This window comes from Paraphaeosphaeria sporulosa, assembly GCF_001642045.1.
Source record: "Paraphaeosphaeria sporulosa strain AP3s5-JAC2a unplaced genomic scaffold CC84scaffold_12, whole genome shotgun sequence".
Lineage (NCBI taxonomy): Eukaryota > Fungi > Ascomycota > Dothideomycetes > Pleosporales > Didymosphaeriaceae > Paraphaeosphaeria > Paraphaeosphaeria sporulosa.
This window is the reverse complement of record NW_017253371.1, coordinates 1,132,096-1,148,842: the sequence shown is the minus strand read 5'-3', so window position 1 is coordinate 1,148,842 and position 16,747 is coordinate 1,132,096. Positions and strand designations below refer to the sequence as shown.

At 53.1% G+C, this 16,747-nt stretch overlaps 8 protein-coding genes across 8 annotated transcripts; 1 reads left to right on the top strand and 7 right to left on the bottom strand.

Annotated features, from left to right (window-relative positions):
• Positions 1 to 125: 125 nt before the first annotated feature.
• CC84DRAFT_1180682 (HET-domain-containing protein) lies at positions 126 to 2,276 on the bottom strand (the record flags this gene model as incomplete). Its single annotated transcript, XM_018180496.1, has 1 exon — positions 126 to 2,276. One exon carries the CDS (start codon positions 2,274 to 2,276, stop codon positions 126 to 128), a length of 2,151 nt encoding a protein of 716 aa, XP_018031074.1.
• Positions 2,277 to 4,436: 2,160 nt separating this feature from the next.
• On the top strand, positions 4,437 to 5,796 carry CC84DRAFT_1129551 (uncharacterized protein; the record flags this gene model as incomplete). The annotated part of the gene is made up of 3 exons (XM_018175838.1): positions 4,437 to 4,518; positions 4,574 to 4,911; positions 5,008 to 5,796. Coding segments are annotated over exons 2-3 (948 nt in total), but the record flags the coding sequence as incomplete, so codon positions are not given.
• Positions 5,797 to 7,214: 1,418 nt separating this feature from the next.
• On the bottom strand, positions 7,215 to 7,812 carry CC84DRAFT_1222184 (uncharacterized protein; the record flags this gene model as incomplete). The annotated part of the gene is made up of 2 exons (XM_018183341.1): positions 7,215 to 7,426; positions 7,485 to 7,812. 2 exons carry the CDS (start codon positions 7,810 to 7,812, stop codon positions 7,215 to 7,217), a joined length of 540 nt encoding a protein of 179 aa, XP_018031072.1.
• A 337-nt stretch (positions 7,813 to 8,149) lies between these two features.
• On the bottom strand, positions 8,150 to 8,742 carry CC84DRAFT_1222183 (uncharacterized protein; the record flags this gene model as incomplete). Its single annotated transcript, XM_018183340.1, has 2 exons — positions 8,150 to 8,349; positions 8,406 to 8,742. The coding sequence occupies 2 exons, from the start codon at positions 8,740 to 8,742 to the stop codon at positions 8,150 to 8,152; spliced, it is 537 nt and encodes a 178-aa protein (XP_018031071.1).
• A 930-nt stretch (positions 8,743 to 9,672) lies between these two features.
• Positions 9,673 to 10,656, bottom strand: CC84DRAFT_1222182 (uncharacterized protein; the record flags this gene model as incomplete). The annotated part of the gene is made up of 2 exons (XM_018183339.1): positions 9,673 to 10,406; positions 10,452 to 10,656. 2 exons carry the CDS (start codon positions 10,654 to 10,656, stop codon positions 9,673 to 9,675), a joined length of 939 nt encoding a protein of 312 aa, XP_018031070.1.
• A 368-nt stretch (positions 10,657 to 11,024) lies between these two features.
• CC84DRAFT_1199501 (uncharacterized protein) lies at positions 11,025 to 13,754 on the bottom strand (the record flags this gene model as incomplete). Its single annotated transcript, XM_018181621.1, has 2 exons — positions 11,025 to 12,930; positions 13,624 to 13,754. 2 exons carry the CDS (start codon positions 13,752 to 13,754, stop codon positions 11,025 to 11,027), a joined length of 2,037 nt encoding a protein of 678 aa, XP_018031069.1.
• A 243-nt stretch (positions 13,755 to 13,997) lies between these two features.
• CC84DRAFT_322023 (uncharacterized protein) lies at positions 13,998 to 15,715 on the bottom strand. The gene is made up of 3 exons (XM_018185851.1): positions 15,277 to 15,715; positions 14,621 to 15,224; positions 13,998 to 14,569 (listed from the first exon to the last, which is right to left on the bottom strand). The coding sequence occupies exons 1-3, from the start codon at positions 15,368 to 15,370 to the stop codon at positions 14,071 to 14,073; spliced, it is 1,197 nt and encodes a 398-aa protein (XP_018031068.1). The 5' UTR covers positions 15,371 to 15,715; the 3' UTR covers positions 13,998 to 14,070.
• Positions 15,438 to 16,414, bottom strand: CC84DRAFT_1180677 (uncharacterized protein; the record flags this gene model as incomplete). Its single annotated transcript, XM_018180495.1, has 3 exons — positions 15,438 to 15,521; positions 15,934 to 16,272; positions 16,364 to 16,414. The coding sequence occupies 3 exons, from the start codon at positions 16,412 to 16,414 to the stop codon at positions 15,438 to 15,440; spliced, it is 474 nt and encodes a 157-aa protein (XP_018031067.1).
• Positions 16,415 to 16,747: the final 333 nt, after the last annotated feature.

Sequence of the window (16,747 nt, the reverse complement as noted above, 5' to 3'; positions counted from 1 at the left end):
AATCCCTAACGTGGTGTAAAGGCTACTAGAAGAATTCAGGCAGATCGCTGGCAAGACACGGCTTCTACAAAGGTACGTGCCATAGCCTCGCCTACACCTAGCTGACCCGCTAGGTAAGCCCAATATCAAACCAAAACTATCTTCTCCTCCTGCATGCTCTCCATAATCTCCCCATCCATAATTCCATCACAATAGCACTCTCCCAGGAACTTATAACGGTTTTCCCTGAGCGGTCTAACGATGAAGGGCACCGAAGCACCAAGCAAGACCACGATCATATCCCCCGGCTCTGCCCACGAAGGAGCCATACCGACATAACCCATGCGCGAGAGAAACGGCCGCTTACCCCCCATCTGTCTCATGTAGAGGCGGTATATGGAGCCTCCACTGCCGCCATTTGGGTTGTGTAGGCCCTTAATTAGTGAGGTAGTAGCAGCGGTGGGGAGGTCCTGCGCGAGAAGCGTCTCCAATTCCGCCCGGCTTCTGGCGTACGCTTCCCTCGCCGTACTTGTCGTACTCGCAACCGTAGACATGCCCTCCGCCTTGATATGGGTTGCCAGCTCCCGCAGGCAATCCACGTACCGCGCCCTGCACGTCTGCGTTTCCGACGTCCTCCTTGTCATAGACGAGACATCTTCGTCTAGGTCTCCGACAGGGATCCGCCATGCGGCTTCGGCGCGGCGCGCGGCGGTGGGGTATATGGGGAAGTTCTTTGCGGTGGAAAGCGAACAGAGGTGGTGAATCTGCGCCAGGAGAGCGATGTACTCTGCGTGAGGAATTTCATAGGTGCCGTTAGTGCGTGCGGGGCTGCCATCAGACCAGGGAGTGGGGGACAGGGTTTCCAGGGTGTCGACGGTGTAGCCTGCGAGAGAGAGGAGATCCTCATCGGTAATGTCGTCGTTGTCCTTATCTAGAGGGTAGATTACAACGTCTTTTCCTGAGCTGGCGTTGAAGAGAGGGGGGCGATACTCGTCTGAGAGCCAGGCGAAGGAACGCCGTATCTTCGCGCGCCAGTCTGGGACCCAGCTTGGAAGCTTCACCCCACGGTTTTTTTCCTCATTTTCCTCGGGGTGTTGTGATAATGAGAGTAAGTCTACTTTACCGGATGCGACAATAGCCCGCGCGACTTTTGTGAACGCCAGATCTGCTTGACGGTTGGGATCGCCCGCACTATAGTCGACGGTGATGCCCAGCTCCTTTGCATCTACCACGAGGCCGAGAACGCCGTAGATCATGTCACAGGGCTGCGTGGCCGTCACATCTTTCTCTACGTACAGCCTGTACAGAATGTGGAACAGTGTATCCCCTTTTATCCTGCCCTCGTCGCGGGCTTTTCGGCGCTGGCGCGAAGAGAAGAATGGTTGGATGGCACTCAGCTCCATGATTTCGTGCCAACACGTCACAATATCTTGGTCTGCGGATAACTTGTTCAAGACGAGGGGAAAGATGGTGGACTCGAATATTTGGAGGGCCATCATGAGCGTCTCTGCAGGAATGGTTTTGTGGCCGCAGAGGAGGGTTACACGTGGTGGGAGGGAAAATTCCTGGATGACCCACGCGCGTGAGAACCAGGGTCGTTTGTAAAACGCGATGAGAGCATCGAGGTACTCGCGCTGGAACGACTGGGCGGTGGCCTTACAGAAGGCGTGGTACTCCTTTGTCATGGCGTCGTTCGGATCAGACTTGCTCGTTATGGCAAAAAACTCCGCCCTCCGTGCTTTGGTCCAGTACACGAGCATGTTGTGCGTCTCCGCAAAGGTGCCGATCCTTGCGAAAAAATCGAGCAACCCGTCGGATCCGTTGGCGGAGGGACCGAGCCAGACGAGGGTTTCTTCAGAGGTTCTGTAGATGCGTTCCATGAGGCTGACCTGTTCTTCTTTTTCCTTGGAGTCTTGCTGATTGATGCAAATTTGGTCGATCCATATTTTGAGCGGGTGGGTGGAGGGCTGCAGATGGGAGAGAGCATCGAAGAGAGACCGAGTAATCTTGAGCGATGCTCCGTTGACAGTGATGCTGTGAGTTAGACTGCCGTTGCCCCATGTATACGAAAGGGCCTTGTAGGAGAAATCATTGAGCGGTTGTTGCGATGTGTCATTTCCTGTTTCATCTCGAGGTATGGATGTTGTTAGCGATAATGGTACCCACGCAAGAGTACCGTGCAGCAAGTTGGCATCTGCATCGCGACTCGGATACAGCTCAAGAATTCGGATCCGTGCGTTACTCTCTGTAACCGCGCGTTGCCACTTTTCCAAGGAATGGTCATAAGAAAACGACATGGTTGCAGACGGCTTTGCGGATGCCATGGGTGAATGCTCCCATTTTATCTGGCCGTGTGGTAGTATTCGTATCCAGCCACAGCTGAAGCATGGCAGCCTCGCTTATGTCACTTAGGCGATTGCTGAGCAAATTGGATGCTAATTCTCGTTCTACCCTTGTATGAGGCGCTTCGAACCGAGATAGGGCACAGCTGCGGCAAAAGCAAGTACCGCACGACTGACCGCGAATTATGGTCCTACATGCGCAATATGTCTGGAAATTCGGATATGATGAAATCGCAATTGAGAAATTTTTACTGATGAGCGACTTTCACTGGAAGCTGTGGCGCATCACCGCGTTGCTTGCATACCTGGGGGTGTCCGCACGACGTGCCTCCAAGACGATGAAGCCATTTCGAGTCGCATAGTCGTCGGCCTCGTAGATAGACAAAGCGCGAACCCACCCCGGCGCATTTCGTGGCGATGCAGGTGCGTGAAAGGCTCATGAGGCAGCACCATCAGACAAACACGGAACACTGAATGACACCTCACCTTGCCCTAACCACTACCGGTTAGCGCCACAAGGCGAATCTAACGTCACGTGCAAACCGTCACCACGGCCCGTGGACTTGAACGCATCTTCATCACGCAAGAGCCATCTTCCTTCAGCACCTATCTACCTCCATTCCACTCAAAAAATCAATTCCTTCCAAGGAACGGCGTTTGAATACCGCGTGGTCGGCGCAGGGCGCCAGGTGTTTCGTCTCCAGTTATTCCTCGATGAACATGTTCACCTTCACTTGCCAGAATTCTGGATGCAATTTGTAGTGAAAAACAATGAGCATTTACTTCAAACATGGATGGCATGATATCTATGCCCAATGGGATCACCTTGTTGCCGATGGTCGCCGACTTGAACCCCGCACCCTGTTTGGGAAGCCCTCCATGCAGCTCTTCGCCCAGCCACTTTCAGCTTATGCGAGCAATATACATCAAGAGGCGTTCCAAATTTCCCCGCAGATCGAAAGAGATAGAGATTCCTCCTCCGAAGGAAGTGGGAAAGTTAGGAGGGGAAAGAAGGGAAGAAGATTATTTTCTCATAGTAGACGAGACCGCAGTAAGATATACTGTGCTTGCATAGCTGCTTTGGATACAGAAGTATACCTTAGGGTTATACAGTGGTCCCACTGCGTGTCTCTTTGCTTGGCCGACAACTCGTGTTCAACGCTGATCGACGTTGGAGGTACAGTAGGCTGATTACGTCCGAACACACGGTGCACAACACTTGCTACCTTTCCCCAAATCACTGCACTGCTGTCTTTCAAGTACATGCCGTGTCTACGATGAAAGAAAATTTGGCCTTGTTTGTCGGCACATCTTTGCTGCAGAGTAGCTGTTCGGCGGTGTCTGGTAGACTGCGCCGTGAATCGACGTGGATGTCGGCGAGTTCTTTGTGGGCGTGCTGACCTGCGTTTTGGATGTTGTAAGGGTGGTGAGCCAGACCAGTAGGTGTTGACCTAGGTGTGTCGATCTAATGCCCTCACGAGTGACATCGCTTCGCCCTACAAGGACCCTTCCCGCATCCGGCCACACAGATGCAGACGACTTCACCGCTTCGAGCCGAAGTGCTCTCCAGCGACGCGCCGCATTCGCCAATGTCAACCCACCCCAGTGGGCGCTGCTGAGAAGAGCGGCACAGCGTAAAGTGAGTGCAGATAACATATATGGTAATCCCGCTCGGCAGTGTCAGCTGGTGCTGCTGCAGCTGGTCAGTTGTCGTCAATGGAACGTTTCATCAACGATGGACCCCAAAACGAAGGTGGACACCACCTACAGGATCGATAGTCCGCCGGACAACACCACTCCTTTCCAAGATGATTCTCCCAGCACCCAAGCGCCCGAGAAGCTTTTTCCCGTCGACCAAGAGTGCGTTGGCTGTCCTAAGCAAGCAGCCGAGCTAATGAAGTACTTAGACCGACGTCCTCGAAAGAGGCTGTTCACGATGCACCAGAGGTAGTTCTCGAGCCTTGGCTGGTACAGCAGCAGCGACGACCTACATCACCCTATTCGATGGACGAGACGGTCGTGTCAGGCTTCCAGCCGCTAGAGTTCGACGAGAAAGGGCAGCCGGTTTCACGTAGGGTCTCCGAATTACCTTCCGATAAGGCGCCCAAGACATGCGGGATTCCACGTCGATATCTGTTTGGAGTCATCATCCTCATATTTGTCGTTGCGACAGCGCTAGGTCTTGGGCTAGGTCTGAGTTTGGGAAATAAAAAGAAGAGCGACATAATGTAGGTTCAGTGCTCGCTTGGAAGCGTTACCGCTAATATCACGCAGCAGCGGCCCAGGCGACATCGATCCGTACTGCGCAGCTAACCCAGACTTCTGCGTTGGTGGTGCGCTAGGCTCGTCGTACTACACCAGCAACGGCACCTACAATGGCTCTGGCATCGCGCTGGCAACCGAGTTCTGGAATCACCAAGAGCGCAAAATCATGACAGTCTACTTCCAACACTGGACTGGTGAGATTCGCTCGATACAGCTCACGCCGAAAGGCGAGTGGATTGGTGGAACAGCATCTGAAGTCGTCGTAAGCGATGCGAAGAATGCGACCCCCATATCTGCTGTCTCATACTCGCTCAATGATACCTCAGTGGTGAGCGCTCAATCCAAGTACGATATTGCAGTATCTGCCTAACTCAACATTCAGTGGCACATCTTCTACATCTCCAAAGACGGCCACGTAAAGCAAAAAGTAAACAGCAACAGCACCAACATCTGGCAAGACGGCCCACTCAACTCGCTCAATCTCACTGCCTACGCGGCCCCAAACGTCGGCCTTCAAGCCTGCTGGTACGGCAACTACTACGGCGACTCGGACGCGTCAAAATTCCCCACCCGCGACGGCAACAACGACACTATCCCCTTCAGCAACAGCACCCCAGGCATGCACCTCTGGTACCCGACCGACGAATCCACATTTCAGCAGTACGGATGGTACCAAGGGCAGGACCAGTGGCTCAAGGAAAACACCTGGAGGGACATGAACGCCCACGCCGGCGTCGGGTGCTATAGCTGGCAGCCCGGCACCACGACATACGCGATGATGGTCGACAAGCAGGATACAGCGACCATCTGGTGGCGCGACACGAACAGTACCCGTAAAGCCACCGACGCGCATCCCATCGACAGCTGGGAAAACGTGACGGGCTACGCGATCCCGGATCTGTATCCCAGCAGCTCGCTGGGCTTCACGGAGTACTTCTACACGCAGATGGCGGACGGAACGATCGTGGGGCACGATATTGACTGGGGTGCTGAGAAGACGAAGGGCGTGGATGCGAATGTTTTTACAGTGGGGAGCGCGAAGGGGGCCATTCCCGGGCTGAAGGGCACGCATTTGAGTGTCACGGCTGTGGAGGATCAGTCCGGGGGGACGAGCTTGTATGTGTTTTACCAGACGAGGGGAGATGATTTAAGTGTATTTACGAGGGATTTGGATGGCGGGCAGTGGACGCAGGGGGAGCTGCCGATTCCGGATGCTTGATGGGTGGGGAGGGGGGAAGGGTCTAGTTGCACGATGGGATTGATGTCCTGGCGCGGAAGTTCTCGGGAAAACGCTTCGGACTGTATATCGTGACTTCGTGGTGGCAGGATTCATGTTCAGCTCAAATGACTCTTGCATGTTGCTAGTAAGCGGTGCTTTCTGGTACATATTCGTTGTCGTCAAATTTAGTTCATCTTCTGTGGGCTATGAAGAGGTGACGACATAAAGTAGGGAGAGGTTTTGGGTCATGTCGAGAAAATTGGAGGTAGTTTGTTGTTTTGATGCTCTGCTTAAGATCTACAGTGGGCCACGTAGTATCTCATCCATTCAGTTCCATGCAAAGCTGCAAGCCTGTTACGTGTCGGATGCCAAACCGAAGGTGCCACCACCCACCAGTACTTCGATGCTCTTACACTTCTTCAGTCCATCCCACCCATTATCACAGATCCCAACTACGGTCGTAGCTGCTGATACAGTCCGCTGTATAGAACATGTGACACTGGAACTTGCGGAGCTGGTAGTCCCCAAATATGCTGAACGGCTTGTCAGTCGGCGGTCAGGGCGCAGGGTCGCACTACCCTGCGGTCTCGCCACCCAGACCGAGAAGCTCCTACGGGCGTGACTGGGCGTCCCGAGCCTTGCGGCGAGGCGGACTGATCGGGATTCTAGGCCAAGTCTGCTGGTTGGTCTGGTAGATAGCTGTGTATGTCTCGTTAGCAATCCATTCTTCTGCATAAACTCCATCATATTTGAGTCGAATAACGGTAGTGAAAGTTCGGCCTGTCGGCAAGATGCATCTCCATCGCGTCAACGTTGGTGGGGAAGTTGTCGTCGCCGGCATAGCAACCGTTGATTGCCTTTTTGCCCCAGTATTCGCAGCGAGATACCAATCTTGTTGCCGCTTACATCAGAATTGAAGTTAAACATGCACGTGTGAGCCGGGCCCGGGTAGCTGTTTTGATTCGGGTCGAGGAAGTGCCAGCCAACGCTGTCCACCGTCCAGGGGGTCGCATCATCACCAGGTAAATGTCGAAGTCGGCGGATTCGACCAGCGCCCAGAAGGACACAATGAGGTAGTAGAGCAACATTATGGATGGATGTGTCCACGGCTAGCTGGAGAAGTGGAGGGGATGTAACCCATACACTATGTGTGGGCGTCAACTACGAGTGAGTGATTCTTGAGAACTAACATGAAACTCACTTGAGCCTCATCAAACAGTCATCAAAATCTTGCGTTCGGTCCACGGGTCTCACAGTGAGTGGGCGCAAAAGAGTTAGCTGCAGGATCTTCGTTCACTCATTGAGCGTCAAATTTCTGCTACCCCCTCGCCGAAGCCAGTGTCCTTCGCCGTGAGGAACAAGACGTTTACACTTCGTCAGTTCACCACCATTCGCACCTCAACCATTGTTCACGGGTGCCAACCGCGCTCGTAGTCGTTCACCCAATCCGCCGTATAGAACGACAAGCACCTCATCTTCTTCCACAGTGTGTACTCTCCGCAATTGGCGAATTTTTGATCACTCGGCGGCCAGGGCTGTGGTTCGCAATGACCCGCCGATTCACCACCCAGGCCGAGCAGCTCATAGGACCTATGGACTCCGTGGGTGCCCTTGTAGATAGCTATGTGTTTCATGTCAGCTAGCCACTCCACTTCTGGACCATGCTCCAGCTGACTTACTGTAGTGCATCTTCGGCGTCTCAGACAAGTGCATCTCCATAATGTCGATGTTGGTCGGTAGCGATGTCGTGAGGGGACCGCAGCCATTGGTCCCGGAATTGGTGATGCAGCGGATTCCGATCTTGTTACCGCTGACATCAGTCTTGTCAAGGATCATGCGCGTGTGCGCGGGGTCAGGGCAGGAGTCCCGGCTTGGGTCGACGATTTGCCAGCCGACGGTGGCGACGAACGGTTTTCCGGGATTCGAGGCACTAGTGACCAAGTAGACATCGAAGTCGGCCGAGACGAGCAGTGCCCAGAGGGAGATGAAGAAGTAATAGACCAGCATCTTAGATGGAGATGCGGCTGTGTAGGTGGAAGGGGTGCAGGATTTCAGAGGAGAGAACACCAAGATGAGTGTTGTGGTGTGACCGCGGGAGCACGGTCGGGTTTTGTTGATATACTTCGTGGGCTTTGAGTGCCAAGCGGACGCTAGAGCACTCAGTGCGACGGTGAAGGTAGGAAACGGCAGGTCAAGGTAGGTAAGATCAAGTGAAGGAGACTTCTTCGATGCAAGAAAGTACGACCAAACAAGGAGGGCTTTGTGCATCTCCAGAATTTTGCTCGCTCTCACTGAAGTGAACATCGGCCACTCCCAGCTGTGAGATGCGTTCGCTATCAAATATCTATGGATGCCAACCGCGCTCATAGCTATTGATATAATCCGCCGTGTAGAACGTGTAGCACCGGAACTTCCTCCAGAGCCCATAATCTCCACACTGAGAGTTGGGCGGGTCAACAGGCGCCGGCCACGGCGCGGGTGCGCAGTGGCCCGCCGATTCACCGTATAGGCCGATCATCTCCCAGTTGCCGTTTTTGTAAAGGGCTGGGTGCATCTTGTCAGCTATACCATTATGCATCATCACCGACCAGCTGACTTACTGTAATGCACCTTTGGCATTTCTGAGAGGTGCATCTCGAACAGTGTAATATCCCGGGGTGTAGAAGTATCAAACCAGAGGCAGGGACCCAACGGGTGAACTAAAGGCGGGTATGTAGGCTCGCAACGAATACCGAGCTTGTTGCCGCTGACGTCACCCTTGCTGTCGAACAGGCGCGTGTGGGCGGGATCGGGGCATTCGTGTCGATTGGGGTCGACGATCTGCCAGCTGAGGTGGTTTGAATCCAATTTCGGCAGTGTTTTAACCACCAAGAAGACGTCGAAGTCGGCCGAGATGAGCAGCGCCCAGAGAGAGACAAGGAGATAACCGAGCAGCATGTTGGATGGAAGGTCGGTGTCGTGGGCTGACAGAATTTGAGAGAGAAGTGATGAGTGTCGGGATGCAGTCGGTATCGTGGAATCGGAGAGTGTCAGAGAGGGTGATGAGTGTCGCGGTGTAGCATCGAGGCCGCGGCAAGGGACTTTTTATATCCTTCACGGGTCCTGGGGTCCAAGCGGGCGCTAGCGCAGGTCCAGCGAGGGTGAATGTGGAAAGAGCCTGCTTTGAGCGACCCGTCTCATGATCAAGGCTGGTGACTTGCAGGTCGAGCGACTGCAGACAGCTCAAGAGTCCTATATATTGTTCTCACCCTACGCACGTCAGCGATCATTTCCTTTTGGTTCGCGCTGAAGCAATCACCGCCGGCTACTCTCGGCCTTGGGAGACTGTTCATGCGGAAGTCGCGATCAACGAAGCAGTCAGCGGCTAAATTTGGCTATGCAAGATATGCCTGTGAAGAAGTCATGTAATTTCGTGCTCCAGCTAGAGGTACAATGAATCGACGCTGCAATAGGGCAATCTGCTGGGACAGACACCGACATAGGATCTAACTGACATGTGACCTAACTGACATAGAACATATATAGACGTCTTGATCGGCTGCGTTAAGACACAAGTGATGCCATAAAGTCGTTATGACAAACACATGATTTTGCTCAATCGTCTTTTTCAAAAAGTTTGATGAAGATATATATTCATACCTCAAGATCTTATACACTAAGAGCGATTGTACTCTTCTCATCTACCGCGCCCATCAGGCAAAACTGCTCAGGGAGTAGAACAGTCTACCCAAGTTGTGATACATTTCTATCCCATGCCAATACGCCAAAACACACATCCTTTGTCATCCAACCCCCTCAATTACCGCAATATTCCCGCACCCAAACACCCCCAAAACACAAACCCACCACCGCTTGCCCCTAGCATCTCTAACCTCCATAGCTCACCTCCTCCCACCAATCATCCCCGACGTCGTCCTCCACCGCCACCGGCACCTCAGGCGCCTCCAACACTTCCACCCTCCCCATGCCCACCCGAACTTCGCACCACCCCCTCCCCGCATCCCGCACCGCCCGGTCCACCAGCCTTTCCACCAACCGCTGCACAACCCCATACGTAACTAGCCCACGCAACTCACACGCCTGCCGCAGCTCAAACAGCCCGTCCCCGACAGAGAAGAGGGTGCTGTTGTTACCGATGTCGGTGTAGATCTTGGTCCAGTGCGCCGTGAATGCGGTGAGGCGGGGATCTGCGAAGCCAGGGGCTGTAGAGAGGGTTGCGTGGTGGGCGGATGGGTGCGGGCGGAAGACTGGGTAGCCGGCTGGCGTGGTGCGGAAGGGGTGGGTTGGTGGGAGAGTCAGTGTAGGCTTCGGTGCGGAGATCTTGTATATGTAGGTTATGCCTGGGGTAGGTGTGAAGCCGCTGTTCTGGAAGGTCGAGGGCTGCGGCGGGGCGTGCTGATTTTTGGCGTAAAGGCCGTCGTTGTCGAAGTCCGAGACGTAGTCGGAGGCAGAGGCGGCTATGGTGGTGGACACGGAGCTTGAGGGCGGATTGGCTGCGACCTCGGCTTCTTGGGCTTGGACGGCGTCGTCGGCGGCGAGGGTTGTGGGGGAGACTGGCTCAGCCATGTCTTCTTCTGAGCTGGGGTCGCCGCTGTTGGCTGCTGACGTTTGGTTAGCTTTGTGCAATTTGCTGGGTGTTTGCCTACTACCGTGCCGCATATTCTGGAGACTGTCGACAACGTTTGTGTACCGCGTCATAGTCTTGGTATGTACAGATGTGTCGAGTTGGTCTGCAAGGTGTGGGGGAATGTCAATAAAGTCGAAATGAAGGTGGGAGTCGCGGCGAGTCGGCATTTTTATGTCGAAAGCCTTGGGTGTCGAGGGCGGCACGACGCTTGGGCGCAACGCCATGGCCTATGTACAGGTGCAAGACTCGACTGAAAATAAGCCATTCGTATAGCGGTTGGGTGAGTACGGCAAATTGCAAGATATAAAACTGTGCAAATTCTCCCACATGTGATATCTGTGGGCTATCAGAGAACAACATCGATTTTTCGAGAACTGTTTTAGATCAGAGAAGAGCTTGTAATGATCTATATGTACTCGATCACTGCATTGGCTTAGCTGATGTTCTTGTAACCCTTGTTCCTGAGCACTTGTCTTGACGTATATGTCAAATTTACACTGACTATACTCCACCGGCTAGACTTCCATGTCTACATCCAAGCTGACTGCTCTAATAATCTTCCCACACATTCACTCAAATTCCACACCATCTATCATCGTACGCAGCCAGGACAGTCTACGTCCAATCGGACTTCCCACACGCGCTCCTTGATCCCTACACCCCTCAAGACCCCGTGGACACGTCCAGGTTCCAGCTCCAGCACCACAACCTCATTGACCCGCTCATCGGTATATAGCGCCGTCCCCGGCAGATACAAACTCTGCTGCGGTCCAACCCCCCAATACCGTCCCAGGTGAAGCCCATTAACCCAGACATTCCCCTTCACACCACCCTCAACACTCAGATACGTATCCAGACCCGCTGGGTCATCCCCATTCCCGCCTTTGCTCCTCGGTGTTGCAAACTTGCCTCTGTAAAAAACCGGCTGCGTCGTATTGCCCGCGCCACCCTCTCCCGCGGTATACCCACCACCCTCTAACCCGGGCAGCTCCGCCAGCGCAATAGGCGTTTGCGACCAGTTGTGCAGTGTCGTATTGCCAACGCTAACGGCTCCGATGATCCCCTTGTATGGGTCGAGGATGTGGTTTGGAAGGTCTGTGCCACGGGAGTAATAATCCACCCTCCCAAGATTCTCCACCAGGAGCTGCAGTCTCGCGCCTGGCGCCAACCTCACGCTGATATTTTGCGGATACGCATACGTGGAGTCCACAACGCCGACGAAGACGTCGTCGAGGTATACAATAGCCCGATCTCTTGCGCGGTCGCCTGGAGAAAGAACCCCAGACACAGGCGTGGACTCGCCATGCGTGTAGGTATACAGGACGAAGCCGTAGGACTGGTCGAGATGCTCCATGCTCAGCGGGTCTCTGGATTTGACGACAGTGCTAGGATCAAGGGTGTCGAATAGCGCCTTCGCGGGGTGGAGGTCGAATGCTGGGACTTCAGCGAGGGGGACGTTGGGCAGTACATCCGGCACGCTGCCTTCTGGTGCGTATTGCAGAATAACGTCCCTCAGCGCGTCGTACAACTCCCCTGTCCTCCCCGCCTCATCAATCGGCGCCCCATAATCATAACTACTCGTAAACGCGCGCGTCTTCTTCTGCCACAGCGCCCCATTCCCCCATCCAAAATTCGTCCCGCCATGCACCATGTACAGACTAATCGACGCGGACTCGCTGCCGAGCACATACTCCAAATCATCCACAAACCCCTGCACATTCGGCGTGCTGCGATTATACCCCCAGCTGTCGAATGTCCACGTGTAGTACTCGCCATCCAGCAGCGGGCCCTGCATGCTCGGGTCTGTGATGTACTTCCTCAGCGCGGCGAAGCCCGCGCGCGGATCGCCGTCGACTTCGGCGAGGACGCCGGGGACAGAACCACCCTCGAGGGTCCATTGTTCTGTGCCGTCATTGGTGTAGAAGATCTTATCGTCGCCGAAGGCGTTCTGGAGGAGGACTTTGACAGCGGAAGTGTAGGCGTGGTCATCGCCGTAAGAGCCGTACTCGTTTTCGACTTGGATCATGAGGATGGGACCGCCTTGTTTTATGTGCAATCCGTGTAAGTTCCGCGCCAAATTCCGCAGGTACACTTTTGAGGCGGACAGGAAGGGGGGGTTGTTACTCCGCACGACCATGTCTGGAACGGTGGCCAGCCACGCGGGAAACCCACCCCATTCTCTTTCGCCACAGATATACGGACCGGGTCTGAGTACAACGTGTAGTCCTTCTTCCTGCGCAATTTTGAAGAATTTTGCTATCCCTTCTCCTTCCTTTTCGTCCCATTGTCCTTGGACGGGCTCTAGCAGGTTCCAGAACGTGTACGTGAAAATGGTGTTTAGACCGAGAGCGCGCGCTTTACGCAGCCGGTCGCGCCAGTACGGTGCCGGTATGCGCTGCGGGTCCATCTGCCCGCCGATGATCTGGTGCGGGCTGCCATTGAGGAGGAAGTGCGTGGCGTTATAGGTGAACGATGGTGATGCCGCGGTTGACGTGGCACTAGGTGACGGGGCTGCGAAGGTTGAAATGGCGCAGAAAAAGAATGTTGACAATCTTCTCAATCTCATCGTTGTGCTAATGTGCTTCCTGCCTGCGCGGGTGGACTGCAAAGCGAGAGTTGCGCAATGGCAGCGGTACCTTTGTCCAAGTATAACCGGTCGCCAATCCTTCAAGCGTAGGTGATGCCATAGGTATCCTTCATGGCGGACGCGTGCTAGCCTCCATCACGGAATAATCATCGCAGCAGCGATATGAAGTTACATCGTTACACTACGACAGACATAGCGTACGCGACGCTAGAGCGGGGAACCTAGATCGCCGCTCGGCTGCCAATCGTCCGAGCCACCGCGGCCTCCGCGAAACCTAGGTCTCCCGATAGTGAACGCCTAGGTTGAGATCCGTGTTCGCTGTTGGCGGTCCATCTTCTTAGTGTAGAATCCGCCACCGGTAGAAAGCTTAAGCAGGTTGATAGCGACTACCACGCACGATTGTTCCTTGCCGTTGCATCGTCTAGATTCTGCACAGCGGCAGCTTCTGGAGGTTGTGGGAGGTTGTTCTTGGCCTGTGCGTATTGCTCCTCCATACCCCGCCGCTGCTAGCAAATATTCAGCGCCTAGCAGCTAACGCTAAGAGATAAGGAGAATGACAGTCTGTGGCACTCCATTCAAGTATACCGCATAGGTCCAGACGCACGAGTCAACAAAGGGGTAACAAATGTTCGCTGTGACATAATTCCACCGTTCCTGGATGAAGATTTCATTGGCTTTAGTGTTGTAAGGGCGTATCAGAGACATTCCGGTGAAGCCTTCATGTTGGAGCCCCATTATAGTGAGGATGGGCACGTACTGTATCGTATCCCAAAACACGATGGTCGCAAACTGATTCAGAGGCTCTATCTCCTGAGTGTGGAGTATGTTTCACAAGTTGTCATCTTTGTCAAAGGTGAGCTGTGTCTAATGGGGTGCGAATAGCCTACATAGTCCCTAGTATCCTAGGATTAACATAAGTCGCATGGTAGTGCTATCTTAGGTTTAGTAAAGTAAGTACAGATATAGATACGTACATAAGTCCCACTCTAGACTTGCCTATATATCTTAAAAATACCCTTCTATCCTATATCTACAAATACAGGATATACACTCAAAGTAGAAAGTACTGTAATGCCATAAAAGTCTGAGTAGCTCCAGTAATTGTGGAAAGAAAAGTGCTCCACTCCTTCGGAACAAACACATAAAGAGGGATCGACCCTATGGCACAAGCTCCTGCAATCGCAGTTGGGAGGCACCAGCGCCAGCTTGAAAGACTACCACGCCTCCGTTCGATAAGAGCAGAGACTGTCAGCCCTAAAACCTGTACGCATGATGCTTGTATAAGGAACCAGAAGTCTGGGTCATCTGCATTCCCCGGGAGATGGAGTGAGCGGCCGTAGCCTATAGCAAACGACGCGGTGGAAATGGCAGCACAGGTAAAGAATGACGACCATAGGATGAATGCACTGAAGCGTTGGTTCTCAACGAGCGAAACAGCTGCAGCAGGCTTGCTTCCATCTCTGGCATTACCAGCAGGTTGAGTCTGGATTTGCTCCTTCTCACCCTTTGTCATCGCTTCATGGTGCTGAATCAAGCTTTGCATTTCTCGCCTGCAGCTTCGATCAGCCCTTTTTCTTGCCATTCTGAACTTCGTGACTAACCATGTAGGCGAAATCCTGAGCCATCGTTGTTCAGGCTCATCGGCCTCTCGTTTGTGCAAGTCATAATACCAATTCAGAATCCCATCCAATCGGAGCCAGCGCCCCTGGATCGAACTGAGGACCTCTGGGTCTAAAAGTCCCTCACGAGCAATATCAAGCATGTGATCCTTTACGTCGTTCGCCAACGTATCACATCTGTGTAAAATTTGCTCATAATGGGTTTGCTTCTGAGACCGGTTGGACGTTTGGTTGCCTGCAAGAGCCTCCTTGATGATCCTCAGGCTTTCTGCCCAGATAGGGATGAGCCATTTCCTCCTCATATATAAATGAGTGAATTCGCATTTTCCTGAGTTGATCTCTTTCCATTGCCGTTTTATTTCAATGCAATCGTTTACCAAAGGAACCATTTTGGTTCTGCGTGCTTCGTCCACAGATAGATTGCGCTTTTGGTAGAATCTTTGAACTCGCTTGATCATTTCATCGTCAAGTAAAATTAGAGCTCGTGCGAGAGGTAGAATGGTTGAGTCTAGCGAGAGGTCTCCATATTGGTCACAGATCCTGATTTCCGGGACAGAAGTCGGAGCGGGAGCCTGATTCGGTTCGACTAAAACGTGTTAGCTGATGTTAAAACATCACAGTTACTCGGATCAGCCTACCAGGCAAGCAGTAAGCTAGAACATCAAGTTGTTTTCGTCGTTTCAGATTACTTTTCACGTCACGTGCAGAGCTTGACGTCGTGGTGTTCTCCATAAGCGGAGACGTGTTCTAACAAGGGGGACTAAAAGTTGGGAAGTAGCAAGGCTCACGGTGGATGCATTTATGAGGGTGCGACTTCCCGATTTGTAGTTCCAGAGTGCAATTCGAATACGCCTTTCTGCATTCTCACCGGTAGGCTGACCACCTGCGCCACTTCATTGCAGCGAAGGCAACAACGTTCCCGTATTCGAACGCTTGCGCCCGTGCATTTGGCCTATCAGGTTAACGTCATTCCGAATGCCAAGACTTCGCTTATGCGTTGTGTGCAGCCATGAGGGTGGCGCCATTTGTATCAGCGAACATGTGGACCGCAGTTCTTCAAGTTGGACTGGGGTCAAGTCACCAATACGTGGGTGAATGCATTGACATCGGGGGCGGATTGTGCGCGGCACGGGCCGGAGAGTGGATTAGCCGAGAGGGGAGAGCATGCACTCGCGCAAGTGCACTGACAAGGCAGCGGACCCAATTCGTCCGCGCAGTAATTAGCCTGTGAATGTGTGGCCTGCGAAAATCCGGCTTTGGTTGGTACCAAGTTGCAGTGCGCTTCGTCGGCATACCATGTTGCCCTCGTGTACTTCCTCTGGTCCTCCAATTCTGCGTATTCCATTCTGAATTGTCGACGATCGATTCCATGTATTACTATGGTTCGGTTCGCGGTCATCGTTGACCTGATTGTTTCCGTTGGCATTCGCGTCGTCGCTTTCCGGCATGACTTGGCAAAGCCAATTGTATACATCCTGGATGCGCTCCGCAGGTCCTTGCTCAACTCGTCTTTCATACGATGCTGGTATAGCTTCACACATTCGAGGTCTACGAGCACGACTACGCGGAAGTGACGGGATGGATTGATAACCTACGATTTGCCAATCTGGATCACCGGAACTCAAATAGCCGAGCTTCGATATCAATAGTAGTGCTTCCATCCTTCATCGCACTATGCAGATAGCGATCCTCGAGAATCTCGAATACATTTCCAGCTTGTCTTACAACAAACGGTACCGCGCAGCCCCCAAGAAGGCATCTGCAACCACCTAACATCGTGCTCCTTGCGACCTACGCAAGATCCCCCTTGCCAGTAACGTCGAATTTTCGAACAGCCGAAAGCCCCTAAACCAGACTCTCAAAGACGATATCCTGGTCTATAGCAAAAATAGGACTTGATAACGATAGCGAGCTATATAGAAGAATGCGCAATTATAATCACTGCCATGTAATAAGCACTGATCGATACTTGAACTTTTGTATGTGCAAAGCGCAGGTGCTTTAGAGCTCGTGGTGCACTTTAGACTTCCGGCTATTCTGGCTCGAAGCTACCCATGCACACGATGATAGCTTCCAGTAAGACAGGAATAGCATCGTACAGGTCTTTCA